Source organism: Beta vulgaris, chromosome 3 (genome assembly GCF_026745355.1).
Source record: "Beta vulgaris subsp. vulgaris cultivar EL10 chromosome 3, EL10.2, whole genome shotgun sequence".
NCBI lineage: Eukaryota > Viridiplantae > Streptophyta > Magnoliopsida > Caryophyllales > Amaranthaceae > Beta > Beta vulgaris.
The window spans coordinates 38,345,448-38,367,895 of NC_079204.1; the positions used below are offsets into that span (position 1 = coordinate 38,345,448).

General features: G+C 35.9%; 1 protein-coding gene and 1 long non-coding RNA gene across 4 annotated transcripts; both read right to left on the reverse strand.

Annotated features, from left to right (window-relative positions):
* Positions 1–342: 342 nt before the first annotated feature.
* Positions 343–3,450, reverse strand: LOC109133726 (uncharacterized). Its single transcript, XR_002038856.2, has 2 exons — positions 2,890–3,450; positions 343–676 (listed from the first exon to the last, which is right to left on the reverse strand). It is a non-coding gene; the product is annotated as an uncharacterized LOC109133726 (long non-coding RNA).
* A 5,268-nt stretch (positions 3,451–8,718) lies between these two features.
* On the reverse strand, positions 8,719–17,116 carry LOC104883717 (ABC transporter C family member 14). 3 transcript variants are annotated; one of them, XM_010668271.4, is made up of 12 exons: positions 16,941–17,110; positions 14,616–16,814; positions 13,574–13,894; positions 13,373–13,459; positions 12,628–13,254; positions 12,159–12,323; positions 11,771–12,065; positions 11,325–11,539; positions 10,707–11,012; positions 10,279–10,342; positions 9,915–10,154; positions 8,719–9,303 (listed from the first exon to the last, which is right to left on the reverse strand). In XM_010668271.4, exons 2-12 carry the CDS (start codon positions 16,800–16,802, stop codon positions 9,203–9,205), a joined length of 4,608 nt encoding a protein of 1,535 aa, XP_010666573.2. In that variant the 5' UTR covers positions 16,803–16,814; positions 16,941–17,110; the 3' UTR covers positions 8,719–9,202. The 3 variants fall into 3 exon arrangements, with proteins under 3 accessions (XP_010666573.2, XP_057249692.1, XP_048497406.1); XM_057393709.1 differs by lacking the exon at positions 16,941–17,110 and having other exon boundaries at positions 14,616–16,927; XM_048641449.2 differs by lacking the exons at positions 8,719–9,303; positions 9,915–10,154; positions 10,279–10,342; positions 11,325–11,539 and having other exon boundaries at positions 10,796–11,012; positions 16,941–17,116.
* Between the last annotated feature and the right edge of the window lie 5,332 nt (positions 17,117–22,448).

Here is a 22,448-nt window from a genome sequence, read left to right on the forward strand (position 1 = left end):
TAAGTAAAACTATTTTGCAAACATGTCATATCATGTTACGTTATCTTCTTTATCATGTTCATCATCTTAATTTATATTATTTGGTAACTTGGCTAGTACAACAGAAGGGACGTCTCCCCAGAACATAGTTACATCGTAAACGGGAGGTAACCACCCAAGGATAATATGTAACTCCCCGACTTTCATACATCCTTATTAAGTTAACTAATCAAGATTAGCAGCGGAGAACTTAACTTAGTCGACGCGTTACCGTCGTACTTTCCACTAAGGGAAAATACAAGGCGACATTTAACATTAACTTACATGGACATTACTTAGATTTGTCACTCTTTAAGGAAACACTTTAATAAATTAATATTCTTTAGAAATTTCGGCAGAGTCTCCTTTGTAAACTGAACAACCCAAAATGGGAAAAATGCTTGAGAAACCTGTTACAAATAAAACATTCCCAAATCCTTAACTCAACGCTTCTGCGGAGTACAGCTAAAGTGAAGCAGGAGCAATATTGCTCATCCAGCACTAGAAATAAAACTAACTCGTTAATTATTATCTAATACAAAGTGGAACATCCTCGCCTCAAAAGAAATATAAAATCAACATGGTTGAATTCTTAGCATGTGACTGCTTCTATCTTGAAAAAGGTGCTCCATAATTTCAACCTGAAATTATTGTAACACTGCCACCCATCAAGTGACATGCCACAATAGTGACAAAACAAAACATTTGACACATATCAGCACAACACTGAGTACTAACCCATAAAACATTCTTAACACATGCTTTGGTGTCTACGACTCTCACGTAATCATCATGTTCACACCATTCATAACCATATTACCTCCACATAGCAACATTAACATCGACGCATAACTTAATTCATTTTTTTATTCTCTCATTCATTCACCTTTTACTTGTTACAACTTCTACACTATAACCAAGCTTAGCATGGAAGAATCACATAACTATCTTTAATCCTTTCTATAAGCATTTAGTACATTTCATTATGAATTTCATATATCGACTCATTATCAGGAAATTAAGATAACATGATAATCTTCTGCGACTTCGTTGCTTTGATGTTTTGCTAACAACTCATAACAATACATATAACTTACTACAATTAATATCGTACCTCATATTGTAGCTTAATTAATGTCCACATTCTATATAAAAGGCGAGAGCATGTGTTTAACATAAAGAAGGGTATCATAAATCATACATTGTATAGGTAATTGTTCATAAATACTATCAGAAAACGTCATCGTTGAATAGTCTGCTGACAAGGAACATTTGCGTGATCATAGTTCATTGACAAGGAACATTTGAGAATCACCCATGATTTCATTGATCATAATCATTATATGCATAAGTCATCACATATCTTTTACCTCATACATCGATAACATAGTGTGTGAAATCATAGCACATAATTGCATTCATAATCACATTTTCGTAACATCAAAGTCATCATACTTCATAGTATCATAACACATAAGGAGCATCACAATATTTCATATCATATCATAAGCTTTATCCTTATCTTTCCATCTTATTTATTCACATGGATAACTTGGCAAGTATCACAAATAGTAACTCGACGAGTATCACATATAGTGACTCGGCGAGTATCACACATGGGAACGTCTCCCCAAACACATGGATGACACTTTCAGTGTCCAAATATTATCAGAAAGGCGGCCACATCATAGGTGACACTTTCGGTGCCCACATACTTGTCAAGAACCATCTTCCACTTTACTTTATCATGTTTTGGTCCTTTTACAGATCACAATTACATTACATCATTGTAATCATAATCATGAAACATAATTAACATCATAGTGTCATCATACACATATGTTCATAACATCATACCACATAGCCTCAAATCATTTGATAAACATCATTTGCATAGCAACCATTTCATATAAGAGTCATACTTCTTATACTTTCAGTTCGTTTCAGAATGATCATAACGTATACATTTGCACAATTCGGATATCTATAAGAATATCTCATAACTATAAATACTTTCAGAATCATTTTGAAAATCATAAGCTTACATTGGCACACTCGTAAATTTCATGAGCACACGTCATAGTAACATTGCATATTCCAAGATCCATTGCAAATAGAAGTCATACTATCTCCAATATCCTCGTTAATAATGACCTTAACAAACTTACAATTCTTAATTAGAATTCTCATCTTATATTATATGTGACATATTCCCATAATTCAATAAACTACCACCGACAACAATATTCAAACAGCTTTCATAAATAGCATATTCAAGACGAAGAGCATGACTTCATTAATATATTGATACGTTTATAGAGTATACAATTTTCTAACAACATAAAAATCAAGAAAGATAGCTTGTCTCTTACTAGCATATAACATTTCCATTCCTTAATTATTTGTTGTTAAAATGCCATCAACATTGACTAATGGAAATTATTTAAAATAAACCATTTATAACCATTTCCTATACTAAAATAATTAGTATAGCATAACTTAATCATAAGAATAAAACAACACAATTAAAAGAATCAGACTAAGTATCTTCATTAAAACTAAATAAATAAAGTTAATCTTCCATTAGTCCAACAAGTCAAGGAATAAAATCAACTAGGTAGCTTGATTAGGCAAATCAGTTTTAGTTAAACTCCAATAGCCCAACAATTAACTAAGTGGCTCAATTAACATTATAAAAAATCAGGTTTATACTATACATGCAACGATGGAATAAAGTTGGTTTGACTAATGTAAATCAGATTTTAGGCCCAACTTAGATTAATTAGCAAAAGGTAGAAATTGGGCTTGCCTTATAACACTTCAAATCAGATTTTTTTAGAGGGTAGAATAAAAAGGAAAGAGGTGTAGTACCTCTGCTCACTTGGAGCAGGGACGAACGAGGCAGGGCAGGGGTCTCCGGCGAGCAGCGCAGCAACGACAGGGGAGGTCGGTGGCGGGAATCGACTAGCATCGGCCGTCGGTCTGCGGAGTTCCGTCAGCGGCGGAAAAGCAGAAGCAGCAGCAAGGCGCATAGGAGGGAGCGAAGGGAAGAGGAGAGAGAAAGAGATAGCGACGGCTGCAGGTGTGGCGTAGGTTGCCGGCGAGAGCGACTGGTGGTTAGAGACGTGGCTACAACAAGGTGGTGGTGGCGTGGTCACGGCGAGAGAGGGGCGGTGGTGCCCGAAACCGAGAAGAGAGAGAGAGGAGAAGAATATGTGAGTTTTTTTTTTTATTTTGAGTTTGTGTTTCAAAGCTTAATTCCTCTATGTATTTATAGGCAGATTTCTGGAGACAAAAATGAAGGTGGTGGATGATGAATGGTGGTTCACCATAGGGGAGGTAGTGTAGGGAACAAAGAGGGAAGTAGGGGGAGGAATAGGGAGGTGGGGTGTCGGTTGTGTGAGGGAGCTAAAATCAGCTTCTTGTTCGTGTTTTCTTTTGGTGAGGAGAAAGAAAAGTCAAACTTTGACTCCTTAGTTAAATGTTGGGTTTTGGCTAGATTTTGGGCTCCAAAACATTGACATTAAACTTTTGAATAAAAATTAGTAACTCAAAATCATATAGGAATAATATATAAGACTTTCTTATTAATTCCATATACTATATTATAAAATCGTTTATCATGATATAAATCACTTTCGCAATAACTAAAGTAAATATATTTATTTTAGAAAATAATATTAACCGGAATCATTTTAAAGAAAATTAGAACGCAATTACGCTAATAAACATAATTAGTAATTAATAAAACGACATTAAAGTTCGGGTATTACACAATAGCCCTCACTAATCGGGAGGTGGCGTTGGGTTTTCTTTTTTTGGGGTTTCTTTGGGTCACATTTTCCGGCAAGGTTCCGGCAAATTTGTGACTGAAATTACGGTGTTTGAAAGGTGGTTCGTAGGTGGTGGTGAAGTAAGAGATGAGAGGAGGAAGTTTGTAAAATTGTTGTGTTCTTGGATGAGGGATTTGCACGACCACTTATAGTGGAATTAGGAATACCAAATCAGTAGTTGGGAAGAAGGTTTTTAAGTAAATATTCTGCATTGTTGGTTGAGGAATGAGATGGATTGGATGGCAGATTTCGAAAGAGAAAAAGATTGGAGAAGGTTGGCATGTTTGCCAAGTGCCATGGAAGAGTAAGGAAGAAGACACAAGTTATGGAGTACTAGTTGACTTGGAAGACTTCTACTCATTTTCCTTTTTTATTTTTGGAACCAAAAATCAGAAAATTGTTCTACTCTTCATCAATCTTCACGTGGCCTTGTAAAAGTTTAGTGAAAAGTGGATATTTTGTGCTTTATTGATTTAACAACAAAATTAACCTTCTTGTTTAATTCATGAAATCGTAAAATATAAATTATTGTCACTTAGGTATTAACATTTTTAAGGTGGTAATTTTTATGTTGAAATTCTATATTCGTTTTATTATATTTTTCTTGATTAGTGAAACAAAATAAAATATATTTTAACTACTTATTATAATTAATTACTTACTTAAACACATTTAAGTTTTCAAAATTAAACACGTTTAAGTTTTCAAGATATTACAGACACCATATGAACATTCAACTTCTCTGTAAGTCTTCTTCTTTTCTCCTCTACCACACTAGCACTAAAAGACACATCAGTTTTATCATAATTCCCTTTTTGGCCCGAAACTTTCTCATAAGTCACCAAAATATCTTTTAAAATATCTAGTTCAAGTTCAGTAGCACCAGAGAAGAAATTGTCGACAAATAGCAAATGTGACACAATCGAGGAACTAGGCGCCGCCCTAACACCCCTAAGCCCCCTAGTCTCCTCTTTTTCGAGTAAATTGGACAAGATCTCTACACACAAAATGAATAAGTATGGCGAGAGAGGGTCACCTTGTCTAATACCTCCCCCGGAGCAAATTCCTCGGTTGGATTCCCATTTATAAGCACCAAAACAGAAACCGTCTTCACACATTCCATAACACGTGCAACCCAATTCACATCAAAGCCGAACTTAAGCATTATAGCCTCTAGAAAACACCACACAATCTGTCGTGCGCGCGCCTTTGACATATCTAACTATCGAGCCATACACCCTAGTTTGCTTCAGATTTTTCGTATAATGAAACAACTCAAAAGAAACCAACACATTACCAATATTAAGATGCCCTGGCACAAAAGCTCTCTGATTTTCAGGTATAATTTCAGAGAGAAAATTTTAAAGTCTATTAGCATGTACTTTTGATACTACCTTATAAACTACATTACAGAGAGAAATAGGACAAAAACCACTCATATGATCAGGATTGCTTTTTTTTTTGGGATCGAGGCAATGAAAGTTTTATTTAAACTCGATGGGATTGCAGCACCATTCAAGATATCAATCACTGTAGCAACAACAGTGGGACCAACAACATGCCAGTAAGTCTGAAAGAAAAATGGGCACATACCATCAGAGACAGGGGCTTTCACCGGATGCATTTGACTCAGGGCCCCTCGAACTTCTTGCTTCCATAGTATACAACATTTGCGGTAACGCATTCATGTTCGAACTCATGTGAGGTGCGAGTCATGTAGGGCTATGTCCACTGCCGTAGGATTCGAACTATCAAACATCGTTCTGAACTACGAGATTGCAACTCTACCAATATCATCTTTATTGACATGTTCCAACCCCTCATTATCTTTTATGCACACAATAGTATTCTTCCGTTTTCTACTCGACGTACGTTGGTGAAAAAATTCCATATGTTACGATACCCTTCTCGAAGCCATATAGCTCTATGACGTTGACGCCACAAAATTTCCTCCATATGTACCATCCCCTCTATTTCACGAATTAATTTTCTCCCTTGCTCCACCTGGGACACCGTGAGCCCTCCCTCATTTAGTTTGCTTAATTGATTTCTTTTCTTCTTCAAATCCTTGAACACACTATCAAACTTCTTATTAGTTGCCCCACTCTTTTAGTTCTCCAGCGCAGAGAGCAAGCTTAGATTCTAGGTCAGGACCCCCAAAATCCTAAGTTGTAGTCAGAACCGAGGCACACTCCTCCTCCTCGGCCCATATTTTCTCAAAACAAAACGACTTTGCTCCTAACCCCACATAGCCTTCTCTATTTGCAAACACCAACTTCAACGGAGCATAATCAAACCACTCACGATCCGTATTATATCAATGAGCACAAGGAAAATACTCCAACCATGTATTATCAACCAAGGCACTATCAAGACGACTCTAAGCATTCTCATGATCCACCCTTCCGTTGTCATAGGTGTACTCATAACCTGACCAGGACACCTCTCTAAACCCACAATTATCTACCGCATTCCTGATGTTTTTCATTTGCCACCTAACTCTCAGCCTCTCACACCCCTGCCCTTCATCTCATGAGCGTATAATATTTCATTGAAATATCCTATACACAACCATGACAACCCCGACTGCATCTTCAATTCACCAAGTAACTTCCAAGATAGATGACGATTATGTACTTCAGGCCAACCATAAAACTCTGTCAACCTCCACTCACACTCCCCAACACCCTCTTTGACAATCACATCAATGTGATGAATTGACGTAAAGAGCAGCTTAATTGTAACATCCTTCTTCCACAGCAAAGAAATGCCACCCGATATCCCCCATAGAATCCACAACTAGTCCATGAAAGTCACCAAAATTATTTTTTATCCTATTAAATTTCCTAGAACGACTCAACTTAGTCTCCGACAAAGACTAAAGTTGGGGCCTCTCTTCGAAATAAATTTCGAAGACTAGAAACTGTAGAGGGATTGCCCAACTCTCTACAGTTTAAGCTTATACAACTCATTGGGTCGGGCGAGATTGGAACTCACCAACCTCCGCCTCCGTGCCACTAGGATCAATGAAAGGTGAGAGCACAATTTTCTTCTTACGTGATGGTGAGTCTCTCAAATCATCCATCACGTCCACACGTTCATGTTCATAAATTAAAGGTATATTAAAAGTACATTCTTTTCACTTAAAGTTATAAGTTTTAGAATATAAATTTAGATACGTTCTAACCAATTTTATTTTTTAGAGAACATAAGTTTAATAGGTCTTGTAAAAGAATGAAACAGAGCTTCATAAATCCAAATAAAGTCAGATAAGTGTACATGCTCTCCAAGAAATTCTCATAAGTTCATCAAATTTCAGGTGATCACACGTCTGAAAGATGTTACAAATGTATTATTAATTAGAAAAAAAATTATTGCATTTATCTAAAAGGATAATTACAGGGAGCTTCTTTTCAAGTTTCGTCATGTTTTCTTACCTTAGGTTGTATTTATTCCTCATATTATCTCCCGTATTACATATAGTGCCACGGGTCGTCTTAAAAAGATTTGGACGTTAAATACTTTCTCCATTATTATTTACTTGTAATACTTATTATTTTGGGTTGTTTTAGTTTATTTGTAATATTAACCTCATATATTCTTTCTTTCTATGGGTAACTTTTCTTTCTATCTCTCCTCACCTAAATTGTTGTCACAAATTATTATAATAGACGGTCTAATTTTAATATAAAATTAGACAATGCAAACCTACGTTCTCCTAAGAAGCCCATTCAATTTCTCTCTAACCTAACACTATTTTTAGGTATCTTGCACCATCCTAGTCGTCCATTCTCTTCTCCTTCTTTTATTTCCCTTCTAAATTTCGAATTAGAACAAACAATTTTTAAAAATAGTCCGTCAGTCTTACAAAATGGATTAAGCTAGTCACTAAATGGATTAAATCAGTCACTAAATGAATTAAAGAATGTTATTAATGAATAGATTAAACTGGTCACTAAATAGATTAAAATGGTCACTAAATAGATTAGAGTAGTCACTATATTAAGAAATATGATCTATTCTCTTCTTAATATTGGCTTGGGCCGCGCCTACTTTTAAGTTAAAAGTAGACGGTCTCTTACAAGACCAACTGAATTGTTGTATCTTTCTGCATGTTGCAACTAAAGCAGAACTGAGGGAGTATAAATATTTATTATTTGTAAAATGTATCATATATTCACTCTCTTTCTTTTCAATTGTTATACTTATACTTACACTTACACTTATTCTTATACTTTTTACACATGTCAATGCAAAACTTTAAGGATATACTCCCTCTGTTTTTTTTTAAATTTTTGCCACTTTTCTGTGCACATCTCCCAATGTACATTTTTGAACTTAAATATCTTTCATTATATAATAGTAAAAATTATAACTATTGAATATTAATAATGTACTAATTGAGACGAATCAAACAAGCCCCCACATGACTATATTTTTTCTTATAAATTGAAAAAATTAAGAAGATTCTATCTAAGTACGAATAGTGTCAAGATTTTATGTGATAACGATAAAAAAAAGAAGCAAAGGGAGTATATCTCTAGTTTTGTATTTGTAAAAATTGTAAAATGTTACAAATTAATAAAATATGCTAAAACAAATCTAATAAGATCCCATATAACTATAGTTTTATTTACGTATAAATCACAAATGAAGGTCAAAGTACAATTTGTGAATAGTAGAACATGTCAATGTGTAAGAATTAATGAGAAATGAAAGTAGTAATTTTTTTTTTTTTTAAAAGTACCTAAAGCATGAGTATTAGGATAATGTGATTAAAACATAAAATAGATTTCAAATTTTGGAACCTTCTAAAATGAGCCAATGAGGGGTCCTATGTTGCAAGTTTCTTTGCAGACTCTCATAATTTCGGGGTTAGCACTGCTCTAACATATCAGTATATCACCTCTTGAAATATGGATGGACAAAGTATTGACAAAAGTTTGTGTTTAGACCAATGATAAACTCACCCTTAACTTATTATATCAAAGGAAGTAAAAAAAAAAAAGTTGAAAAAGGTCATGAACAGGCCTCAACTAGTACCTCTTTTGCCTACTCCTATCACATTAGTGGTCAAATGATCAACCACAATGAACAAGTAACTATTCTTCAACAACCCTCAAAAGAGACAGCAAAATGGAAGGGGGGGGGGGGGGTAATCTAACAAAATATAAACATGTCATTTTCCTACTAAAGTACTAATTGATTCATATTCTTCACAAAACTAGCCAAAATTAGGAATCCAACTTCCAAATTCCTGTCAAACTTGTGGTACTGTAGACTTTTTCATCCAGGCTAATTCGGGAACCATGAGTACTTATTGAATCTTGAACCGAATACTCGAAGCTCACTTATAGCTCAGACGATCTATTGGAGTACTCTTGAACCAGTGCCCCAAAGAGTGAGGGCCTCTCGAGTAGCCTAGATGGTGTATCGAATTCCTTAGACCATCCTGTCCACCAGAAACAGATCATAAGTTCTTTATATATAACAAATGTGTTTAAAAACCAATTAGTTAAGCATCAGTGAAGACTCAGCATAGCATGGCAAACTCAGTGTCAGTAACATAATCCTTACAAGCTAATGAGCTAGCCTATAATTGGAACTTAAAATAAGGTTCCTCCTTGAGATAGGGAATATAAAAAAAATCAAATTTAGAAGAATTAAATTCTAGATTAAAAAGATGTGATTTTTAGTTTATATAGAATATAGAGCCGTTTAATAGTGTGTTTAAAGTGTTCCACCATATAGCGCCTTCAAAAGTGAGGCGCTCCTAAAATTATGAATAGTTCAAATAGCAATGCAACACCATTATGTCTCTCATCAGTCATCTCACAATACGTCTACTTAAAAGTGTTCGTGAAAACTTTTGTCTAAGGAAATCTGCTTGAATTTATGGTTTGTATACATTCAAATTTGTGTCGTTTCTCATTTTTGTGGGCGCTACTATTTATATTAGCACAGGGCCACCACAGATTTAGAGACGGCCCTATAGAAGCTTAGTACTTAGCATTAAGAGCTAGTGCTTAGCATAGAAGATTGATATAAAATGAAAGAAATTACCTGCATCAATGACTAATACTCTGTCACAGTCCATAACAGTGGGTATTCTGTGAGCAATAGTGATTATTGTACAGCTTACAAAATCTTCTCTAATAATTTTTTGAATCGTAGCATCTGTTTGAGAGTCGACAGAAGCGGTTGCTTCATCCATGAACAAAATCCGGCTTTTCTTGAGCATGACTCTTCCCAAGCACATAAGCTGTCTCTGACCAACACTCCAATTTTCTCCTCCATCCGCCACTATAAAAAAAAAAAGGGAAGAGAAGTTCCTTAAGTATCTTCTTCTATCTCAAGTACATCAGCTGATAGTAGCAAGTATAAGTGATAGAAGCATTTTTCAGAGGAAGAGAAAACAATAAGAAACCTGGAGCATCAAGCTTTTCTGGCTTTGCAGAAACGACATCCTTAAGTTGGCAGCGCTCTAGGCTCTAAGAACACAAAATAATCTGTTAGATATTTGCATATTACTCCTCCGGAAAGAACTATTCAGAGTAATGTGTACAATAATGTGTACGGAAGTTCTTTCTGAAATAAGAACTTCCTCATATTCTTTCCAAAACATTGGTAAGGTGCATAAGAACTTGCTTATAAGAATCTCTAAGAAAAACCCTTTCCAAAACAATATAAAAAACTCTCAGAACAAAACATTGTTAAGGTGGAGATGTAAAAAATGGTATGGTATGGAGCTGAGGGAGTATATCCTCTTATTGGACAATAATTTCATTTGGAATCATATAGAATCAATGTTGATAGAGTTCCATATCAAGTCAAGGATGATGAAAGAGGAAATACCTTCCATATTTCTTCCTCAGAATATAGACCAAGTGGATCCACATTGCTTCTGACTGTTCCTTGAAAAAGTACTGGCTCTTGTGGAATGATCCCAAAGCGAGACCTTAGATCATGGAGGCCCATCTTGCAGATATCGACACCATCAATAACTATCTTTCCTCCACAAGGCTCAACAAGCCTGAAGAATACTTGAATAAGGGTAGACTTTCCACTCCCGGTGCGACCAACAACCCCAATTTTCTCACCTCCTCTTATGCCAATTGTGATGCCTTTCAGAACAAGTGGGGTGTTTGACCGATACCTCACCTGCACGACATTTATTCATGAGCAGGAAAAAAAGTACATAACTATAAATTCGTATATGCAACATGTCATATCATTTGTTGATGATGCCATGTGATTGTGGGTTACTTATAACATAAACGGGACTACTAATAATGCATATGTAAGGTTACTAATACGATATACTAAAGGTCTAATAGGATTATGAATAATGCGTATATGAGGTTACCGAGTAGTGTAAACAGGGTTATTAGTAGTGCATAGGGTTACACATAATGCTCCAGGATGTTTTGAACGTCCAACGCGTCACTTAGAAGTGGGACGGAGGGAACTTACTTGCAAGTCCTTTAGTTCAATGTGTCCATGATTTGGCCAGTTTGGTGAAGGTAGGCACTCTTTAATTTCCCATGCTGCTTCAGAGGGGAGTGTGATAAACTGTTTTATCCTCTCAACGGAGACCATTTTATTCTCAACAAAGCAAGTCATATATATAGTCCAAAATAGGACACCATTGAGTGGAAGCCCATATGAAAGAGACAGACCCACATACTCTGCAAAATATTCAAAGTTTATTATGTGATTTCCACATATCATAAAACCACACTCAAAACTCCACATCCTCAAAAAAGGCCAAAATTTTGAGTTTTCCGTACTAAGATTACGTTCTTTTCACCTAAAAAAACATTTGAGGTCTAATAAGTTGAGATAAGTTTCACAAAAATAAGGTGGACAGAATTTACCCCAAGTACAAAAAACGAGTTTTGAATTAGTGCTCGTATTACCTGGCTTGATGATGCTGCTGGGCAAGATAATCATGAACAAAGTGGCAATACAAAGGACTACACTTCCAATGAACTCTAAGCGGAAGCCTAACCACTCATTCGCTCCATTGGTATAGAAATCCATCTTAAGGTTCACGTTCACCTTGTCAATATTCTGCTTACTAAACAATGCGTGCCTCCTAAAGCAGCGAATTGTCATAACACCTGAAACTGTTTCTGAGAAATGATGGATGACAGGGGCTTTTGTGATGGAACTTAAACGAGTCAGCTCACGTGAGTTTGCTAGGTAGTACCCCTGTAAATAAATCAAACATTCTCATATATCTTAAATTAATATGAAATCGATAAAAAAAGAGAAGCTGAATATATATTTGACAGCAAGATATACCCGATACCAAAGATTCACCCATGTCAAGGGAATGATGAGGAAAATTGTAGGCCAAGCATATATGCATGTAACCACCACAATGCTCAGCAAATTGAAATACATTACAATTGTCATGCCCAAGAATAATGGGATTGAGAGATCAACATTGGTTTGATCTGTTGATGCCTGTAATAAAGTAATAATCAGAATCATATATGAAAGATCACGACATATATATGTTACATTAAAAACAATAAGCTATAGCAAATTACCTAGCATATACTTTCTACGTTTCCTTTGAATAATATAATTACAAAAACATTTTACATAATACCTTCTAATTTTTTTAATACAGTAGTTAAAAAATATGGTCAAAATGAAGGATACAAATACTGCAAAAGTTAGATTCGTTGCAATTTTAAGGAAATGGACAAAGCAATAAATATTGTAATATGCATAATGTTGACAATGGGAAGCTTGAAAAGCTTACTCGATTCAGAATTCTTCCGGAAGGAGTAGTGTCAAAAAATGACATAGGAGCATGGAGGATGCTGTCAAGGATCTGGTTGAAGAAGCTCTGAGCAGTTTTAAGTCCCAAAAATGTAATAAGCAAGGCTCGCGCACTCACAAAGAGACAGGATATGACACCAACAATTGCATAAACAAAAATGAACAAGCGAGGAGTAAAAGTGTGATCTTCTGAAGTCTCATATGCTAGCCAATAATCACTACCCATTAACGATGCAACCCAAAAGAGAGAAACTAATATCACTGCAGCCACTCCCCACCACCCGAAAGCTTCAGTAGAATACTGCCTGTATACTTCTAGGCTAACCCGTCCAGTTTCTCTTTCCTCATCTTCAACGAGCTTAGAAGTACCCTTTTGAGATTCGGATTTCTTCAGTTCTTTCTTCTCAGACTTGACTCTTTCTAGTGATTTGCTTTTGCTGATTGGAGACTTAGGAGTTTCTTCTGATTGGTCATCGGACGGTTGTGTGCTCATCTCCACAAGGTCCATGGAATTTTCATAGGCGGCAACAAGAGCACCAAAATCCAAACCTGCTTCTAGAAGCTCATTGTATTTTCCTGATTGTACAATCATTCCATCTCGCATCACCTAAATTTTGCATCATCTTATGATTATATTGAGAAAACTTCTTGTCTTCTAGAAATAGATGATAAACTTGGCTCATGAGCTAATTCAAAAGTAAAATACAAAAACATAAACAGCTTACAAATATATGATCAGCATTATGCAAGAAATCAACTTGATGGGTTACAAGAAGAATGGTTTTATCTTTGAGAGCTCCCCTTACGCACTCCTGCAAAAATATATGAATATATTGAAGGACCCACATGCATCTAGTCATTAACATTATCTGCTCTATGAAGTAGTAGCATATACTATTGAAAATGAATATAATGGTTGGACATACCTTGAATATCTCGGAACCAGTATGTGCATCAACAGCGCTGAAAATATCATCGAGAAGATATACATCACAATCCTGATAAATTGCTCTGGCAAGTTGTATCCTTTGCTTCTGGCCACCACTCAAGTTGATCCCGCGCTCTCCAATCTCCGTCTGATCACCAAATTCCATGATTTCCAAGTCCTTTTCCAAGCTACAAACTCTAATAACTTCCTTGTATTTCTCTGTGTTCATTGGCTGTCCAAATAGAATGTTTTCTTGAATTGTTGCATTCTGTATCCATGATGTTTGTGCCACATATGCAGTGGAACCACACACTCTAACCTGCAAAATGTCAAAAAAAAATTAAAAGATTCATACTTCCATTTCCTGATAAACAAATAAGCTTTTCTAATTGCCCACAAAGTCTAACTGGCCAAATTCTAACGATAAGAGAGTGTTGCAACTTGATTCTATCCTTCATGCTAATATTTTGATGCTCAAATTTCACTACAAGTAAAGACAACTACAGAATGCAGAAGTTGCGTAAGAGAGAATCAACATAATAATAAAGGAGTCTAAATAGTAATTACCCAAAGAAATCTCCTGTTTGGAGATGGCATTCCATTAGCATAATATGATAGTTTTTAGAGTAGAGAGGAATAAATAATATATGGAGAAGTTTTTGCATTAAAACTTGCTCAATTAATCTCAATACAATAAGTGCCTTTTATAGGCTTACAATAAAAAGTAACTAACCTAAAAGTTAGCCACACTACTAAGTAGTGGAAAACATGTCTAATACCATATCCTCCATAACTACTATTCACTAATCCAAATTGTTAGGAAAATCATTTGACTACTTTTGGAGCATAATCCAACATAATATTATCTTCACAGTATTACATATAAATTTATTACCATTACCACTAATTACTACCATCTACCAGACGGGCTGTTGGGGTACTTCAGTTGATGTTCAAATGCAAACAAACAGTAAGATAACCACAGATAAGGGAAGCAAGAAAAGAGCAAAGAAAAATAGCAATGGCAACAATGTTTATACCTTTCCAGAGGTTTTGTGCATTTCACCAAGAATGGCAGCTAGTACTGAAGATTTTCCAGATCCAACAGTCCCAACGATGGCGGCCAGTTGCCCTTTCTTAACCTGAAGATTCAACCCTTTCAAGGTTTCTTCAGTTGCCTCATCTTCCCAAGAGAAGCTCCCTTGTTTCACTTCAACGGAAATGTCATCTTCACACCCTTCGACTCTCTCTACTGCCCCTTCATCCAATTCTGGGCTCATCAGGTAACCATCTAATCTTCCAAGTGAAATCATTGCCTGAGAAATTTGTATCAAAGACTGAGGGAAGTTCCTGATTGGCTCCTGCAGGATCTTCATTATTGTAGTTGCCGTGAATACAGTGGCAGCATCAAGATACACTCCCATCCAAGTTGCAACCCCAAACACAAGCACGGAAAGCACAAGAGGCGCGCTCCAAAGCACAGTCATATTGGCAGCAACAGTATATGCAAATTTGGATAACCAATCATACTCAAGTTTGCGAAAAGATTGAATTCTTTGCAGAAAATAGTCTTCCCATGCTTGAAACTTTATCACCCTCATATTATTTATCATTTCATTCATCGCCTTAAGCCTCGAGTCTCTGTTCCTCATGACTTGGTATTGAAAAACATTGCACTTTTTTGTACGTATTACCACAAAAGCTAATATAACAACAATTCCGATGAGTGCTGCCATCGTTGAAACACCCATGTACAAGTATAGCAAGACCAAGGCAGCCAAAAGTTGCAGTGGCATCAGCCAAATGGAATGCAACTGATTCATAAGATCACCTAGCTGCTGAGCATCAACTGCCATATAATTCACTATCTGACCAACACCATGATTCTGCCTCGAAGAGCAAGATAGTTTCAACCCCTTTCTGTATAATGCAGTTATAAGGGTGGACCTAATTAGTAACCCGATTCTCTGAGAGTGAAAGTTAAAATGATGTGAACTTAGTACTTCAGCTATTTTGGCAACTAAAAGGGTTAGCACTAGGTAATATCCTTCATAAGGGGAGCTTCCCATTCCAGAAGTAAAACTAACAAAGCTTTGGATAAGTACTGGACCAACATACATCACACCAAGCTTTATCAGTGCTAGAAATCCAGTGAAGGCAATTTCCTTCCAAAAGCACTTGAATAAGGTAAGTGCTACTGCGTGCTTTGTATGTTCACCCGGGTTAGGCCAATTTGACTCGAAGAGCTCCGACATTCTCTCAGCTAGATGATCAGCAGGAAGCGAAGGAACATCATCGATCTTTAATGGATTTTTGTACCCTTTATTTATCACAGTGTTCATCCAAAGCCATGTAGCTTTAGAATAGATGTTTGCTGCCCCATAATCACTCATATTAGGATCATCCACAATGGGTTCATCTAATTGTGCTCTTGTATCTAAACCATCTTCAGGTTCTCTAATCACAATAATTCCAGAAGTTTCTTGAGAGGCAACAATTAGCAGGAACAGGGAAAATGGAAGACCAATCAAAGAAAACACATCATCCATTCTCATATATGAATCCACTTTTTGATGAACCGAAAAAAATCGAGTTAAACCCGAAACACAGAACACGAATACAAGGACAAATTGCACAACCCAATAAATCCTAAGAGATATAGGATGTTTAATGGCATGAAATCTTTGTTCATGAGCAACAAGAACAAATACTGCCACTTGGGTTAAGGCTTGAGCAATCCTAAAGATAACCTCTATCCATTGCCATGATTTCGAGCTTCCTTTACTTCCCATCAAGAGTAATATACTCAATACAAAGTATAAAACAGCAAGGAAAGCAGCTGAAATCAAAGATAATTTGAACCATATAGTAATCTTAACATGAAGTATTTTATTATTATGTGTTTCTAAAAGAGGTTTATTGATTGTTGAAGTGGGATTTCTCCTAGAGTTGAACTTGGAAATGAGCCTTTGAACAACAAATAAGATCAAAATCAATAGAAACAAGAAATTTATGGATGATAAAACAAGTCTTTGAGGACATGGAGAGAAAAAAATGAATCTTAGCCATTGAAGTACTTGCATGAAGGTATCTGAAGGCTCAATTATGTTGGTATTTGAAGGTGAACATTTGAGAGTTGTGAGCCAAGAATCTGAAGATATCATCATACTATACCACCTTGAATTGTAAACAAGTGACAGTATTTCACTCCCAAGATTACCCATCATATAAAAACTTTCCTACAAAATCAAAATGAGATGATTCATGTGTTAGAATTTAGAGGATATTTATATCTGAAAAACTTAATAATAGTAGCATGAATAATTGAATATAGTATATCAGAAAGGAAGAAGAAGTTGAGTTACCTTCTTTAGCACATAAAGTCTTTAGACAAGATGTTTTTATATGCCATACAGATTACTCAGGGTTTCTTCAGCTAATGTGAATGTGAATGAAGTGATTGATGAAAAATATCTGCTTATGAAAAGAGATTTGGCAGATTAAAAAAGGGGGAGATCAGAAAGTTATCATTATTTATGTATACAACATTTTATAATGGAGGCTCACGTTCCCATTTCCCCTCGAGCAAGAGTCAAGTGACACGGGATAAAATGGCCTCGTGGTGCACGCGGTTGTTTGCTCATTAGTCATTTCCCCTCCAATTATTCCCACTTAAAAAGTTGAAACATGGCAAAAGTGCTATAGTTTTTATCGTCTATGTAAAAGGCCCACCTATAAAAAATCAGACAACTTTCTTATACTAATCATTCGAGTTGTTTTCAATTGAATATTGATAGTTGATTATTTAACTTTCCTGATTTAAGCATGTTCTTTTCGACATAAAACAACTTAACTGAATTGAACTGAACTGATTGCAATTGAACTGAACTGAATTGAATTGAACTGAACTTATTGCAGCTGAATTGAACTGAACTGAATTGAACTGAACTGAAATGAATCAAAATTATAACTAAGAAATTATAGTTGGAGCTGAACTGAACTGAATTGAACTAAACTGGTTGCAACTGAACTGAATTGAACTGAATTGATTGCAACTGAATGAACATAATTGAATTAAACTGAAATGAAAATAAGGTGGGGAGAACAGGCTCTTAATCCATTGTTTATATTAGCTGTTTATGTTGAATATCAGCGTTTTACATTAGTTGTGTAAATATAGAGGGAGTATATTTCTCTTTAACTAATTTTTTTAACACTGTATCTCAAACATAGAGCCTCTTGTAAACAAATGTTCAACAAATTGATCTCTGATATCTAGTACCAATTTTTTTCTAATCATCTTATTGAAGGAATTGTGTCATCGACTCTATTGTAATTACTAAATATAATATGGATCATACTATGGAGATGATAATTTATTTAATGGGGTCATCTTTATATCTTGCTAGAGAATGTTATAAAACTTTGGATTAGTAAATAATATACCCAAAGCCCACTTAAATGGATCCTAAAAAATTACACATTAAACAATTTGGATCAACAAAAAAAACCTAGAGCCCATAGGGGACTCTAGGGTGGCTGGCCATTGGGGAGAACTATGAGGGATTTCTTAACCTACTTATTCCTATAATTAATCAAGTAATCAGAAAATAAGGAGATATTGTATCTCTCAAGATTTTCTCTCTCCTCCTAGGAATATTTATAGTACACCTGGGTGTACCATGCTCATGGTACACCCAAGGCTATTTTCTCCAAATGAGCAAAATGAGCAAAATGAGCAAATGAGCAAATGAGCAACTGAGCAAAATAAACAAAATGAGCAACTGAGCAAAATGAACAAATGAGCAAGCATTTCTACTGATCATTTAAGAAAATGAGCAAACTTTGAATGAGCACAAATTACTCATTTAAGAAAATGAGCAAACTTTGAATGAGCACAAATTACTCATTTAAGAAAATGAGCAAACTTGAATAAACACAAATTAGGTAAATGAGCACTGCTTCACACCACCACCACCATGAACAAACTACTTTCTATCTCCTCCTCCCACAACTTAACCACTCCGGTGAGCGTATAACAAAAAAAAACAATCATTATCTTGCATAAGCTGTAAAAATCATAAACAAAAGATTTGAAAGTAAGGTAAACAAACCATAATCATGATGTAATTAACAAGCTTGAAGCAGCCATAAAAGTCCGAAGCTAATGATTACTTTTCTTTCACACTTTCATAAATCACAGCCATTAAATTGTAGCTCATCAGTTAAACACACCAAAAAACTAAAAGAAAATGAAGACCAGCTACTCCTACAAAAAGAAAGAGAAAAAGACTGTAATTCTTTTTTTGTTTCTTCATTCATTCATCCTCTAATTTCTCTCTCCTCTCTCTAAATTCTCTCTCCTCTGGTAGTCGTTTCTTGGAAGACTAATCGCTCTCCTTAACCCAGAAAATCAAAATGGTGTGTTGAACTACAATGTTGAAGCAAGGAATCGGAAGAAATGAAGTTGAAATTACAGAACAAACACTTGAATTAAGAATCCTCTTCATCGTTTTCCTCGTGTTCATCTGCGTTCCAATCATCCCAACCTTCATCAGCTTCGAATTTTTGCTCATCTTCATCAATGTTTAAATATGAATCTTCGAGATCTGGAAATGAAGACCAAAACCCCCAAAATTTTACGCCGAAGAAGACGACGACGATGAAAACGACGGTATCTTCGGAAATGAGCAGTAGTAAAAGCAGCGGCAGCATCGCCGGAAAAAATGGCAGTGAAAGCATGCAGAAGAGGAAGAGGTAGAGGAGAGAGAGTATGTGAAATTACGAACGTGCCCCTGGAGTTCCAATTAATCACAAAAATGCCCGTGGGTGTACCATGCTCATGGTACACCCGGGTGTACCATGAGTGGACTCCCTCCTTCTCTCTATCTCAAAAGTCACGTAATATTTATTCCAAAAAAAGAAGAGTTCTTATTCCTTCCAACTACCATTGGTGGAGTGCTGATTTGGATTGGTGGGCCAAGTAGAGGAATCACATATGAGGTTCTTTCTCCAAGATCTTGACGAGCTTTTGTGGAATTCACGCATCAAAGGTTATTTTTAAACTATTATGTGACCCTTAATTGTATATGCAAGAGATCCTGTTTTAAGTGTTTATGAAATAGATTCATGAAATTCCGCTTATATTACTTATATTCCTATAGTGGTATCAGTTTTAGCCTCTTGCATATAGTTTTTTGGTCATTATAATATGATTTATTTTGATGTGTTCATGGCTAATTTTAATTTGATTAAAGTGAGGAATGGAATTATGGATTGAATTATTTAATTGGATTAACTAAATAGGGATTTGATGTTCTTAATTTTCACAAAAAAATGGCCGAATTTTTAAAATTAAATCCGACCTAATGTTTTCGAAATTCGAAAATACGATTTTTTTCACCAAATATCCCCGACAAATTAAAAAATTCACCATATATCCTCAATGTTTCAAAATTTTACCATATACCCTTGAGTTTTCGAAAGCGTGCACCAGATGTCATTTTTCTAACTTCCGTTAAATCACCATTAACTTTATTTACCATTTTGCCATTATTAGCCCTAAACCCTAACTCTAATCTAACTCTAATTTTAACCCTAATCTTAAACATAAACCCTAACTCTAACCTTAATCCTAAACCCTTACCCTAACCCTAACCCCCAGTCAGCCCCTAACCCTTCTCCCTTCACCCCAACCCTGCCCCGAACCCCTCCCCATCTTCTCCACTCCACCGCCGCAACCCCTCTCCCACCCCTCCTCCTCCATCGCCGCTGCCTGTCCCCAACTCCCTCCCCATCGATTTCCTCCTCCCCTTCCCCGTCGAATTCCCCAAGCACCAATAACAACAATGATAACAAAACAGGAGAGAATAAGGGCGCGAAAGAACCACCGGGAATCGCGTCCTAGCACCACCCTCGAAAAACACAGGAGAGGGAGAGAGCGTGAAAATGGAACCCTCCCCTCGAAATCGAATCTTCAGACGGAAGAAGATTAAAAAATGAAGAATAGAGGAGAGAGAAAAATCGATGGGATTCGTGGTTGGGTTAAGGTGGTCGTGGGTTTAGGGGATTCGTGGCTGGATTTTTTTGGCTGCAGGGTTAGCCGGTGGCGGCGTCTATTAGGGGAGGGGGTGGGGGCTGCGGTGGTGGAGGGGAGGGATGGTTTAGTGTTAGGGTTAGGAATTAGGGTTTAGATTAGGTTTAGGGACTATTATTTAGATTTTAGGATTAATAATGGAAAAATGGTAAATAAAGTTAATGGTGAGTTAACGGAAGTTAGAAAAAGGGCATCTGGTGCACGTTTTCGAAAACTCAAGGGTATATGGTGAATTATTGAAACATTGAGGGTATATGATGAATTTTAAAATTTGTCGAGGGTATTTGGTGAAAAAACCGTCGAAAATAAAATTGACTGGCCAAAAATATTTTGAATAAATTCGACCTAATTTTTGGAAATTTGAAAATATAAAAACGAATGGCCGAAATTTTAAAAATTAAAAACCCTAATTTTTGAAATTTAAAATTTAATTTTAGATCTCTAATTTTTGAGTATTTCAAAAATTATAGTCATGTTATGGATAAACCTAAAATTAATTAAAATGGAAAATTTATGTTAATTTCAAAAAGTATATTCATATAATTAATCTGATTTATCATATTTTAAATTATTTATGTATGACAAATTAATTCATATAAAAGGAGTTTTATATTAATTTGAGATTAATTTATGTGAATAGTCCTAAAATTAATTAAATTAAAGATTTAAATTAATTTTATAAATCAGGCATAAAGGAGTTTATGTTTAATTTAATTATATCAGTAAATTAATTTTACAAGAAGTTGTAAATTTAACTTCATTTCCACAAAAACAGAAAAAATGAAAGAAGGGAGAAGGGAGGAGGGAGCAGCCACGGCTGGGTGGCAAAAGCACTGGCTGGTGGGCCACAGTGGTTGCTCCAATGGTCGGAGGGGCCATACTATTATTATGTAATATAATAATATAACCAACCTAGAAACCTTTGCATGTTTTTAGGTTCTTTAATAAACATAAAATTGAACTTTGCTTTTGTTTTTTTGTCTCTAGATACTATGACTAACAACAACAACAACAATAACAACAACATCCGTCCTTTCCTTGAAAAGGGTAGGCTAAATGGTGAAAACTTCATTAATTGAGAAAGAACCCTATTGACTCGTTATGAGGTCTGAGGGTTGAGAGAGAGGATGTCTTAGAAATCACACTTCCAGTGATCTCTAATGAATCAACTGAAGTAGACAAACGTCGTGCTAAGTAGGCTAATGACAGGCATGTACCAATCACTTGTCTGATGGTGGCAGCCATGGAGCTGAACATCCAAAAGAGGTTCGAAACCAAGGATGCTTACATCATTATGCAAGAGCTGAGGGCTATGTTCCAGAAACAGGCCCGAATTGAGAGGTATGAGACCAATAAGGAGATTTTGGAATGTCACATGAAGCCGGGTTAAGCTATTGGCTCCCATGTTTTCAAAATAATGGGTCTTTTTGAGAGCATGGAACGACTTGGGTTCCCTTATAGAGAAGAGTTGGCTACTAACAACATTCTCCATTCATTTTCCGACAACTTTAATCAGTTCAGGATGACTTTTGACATGAATGAGTCTGAAAAGACTTTGTAAGAGCTGCATGGGTTGTTGGTCAATGCTGAGAGGAACATTCCCCAAGAACCAAAGAAAGAAGTTTTGATGGTTCAAGAGGGAAAGGGTTTCAATAAGAAATGGGAAGGAAAGAAGGACAAAAGTAAGCAAGTTATCGTTGTTGCTGAAAAACCTAAGCCGATCGCCAAGCCAAAAGCAGCCGCGGAAAGCAAGTAAGATAGGACACTGGAAGAGGAA

Coding starts and splice junctions, on each gene's coding strand:
- LOC104883717 (XM_010668271.4), bottom strand. CDS start 16,802: ATGATGGGTAATCTTGGGAGTGAAATACTGTCACTTGTTTACAATTCA. Junction 13,895..14,615: donor TGCACAAAACCTCTGGAAAG/GTATAAACATTG, acceptor GACATTTTGCAG/GTTAGAGTGTGTGGTTCCAC. Junction 11,013..11,324: donor TTGAACTAAAGGACTTGCAA/GTAAGTTCCCTC, acceptor AATGTCGTGCAG/GTGAGGTATCGGTCAAACAC.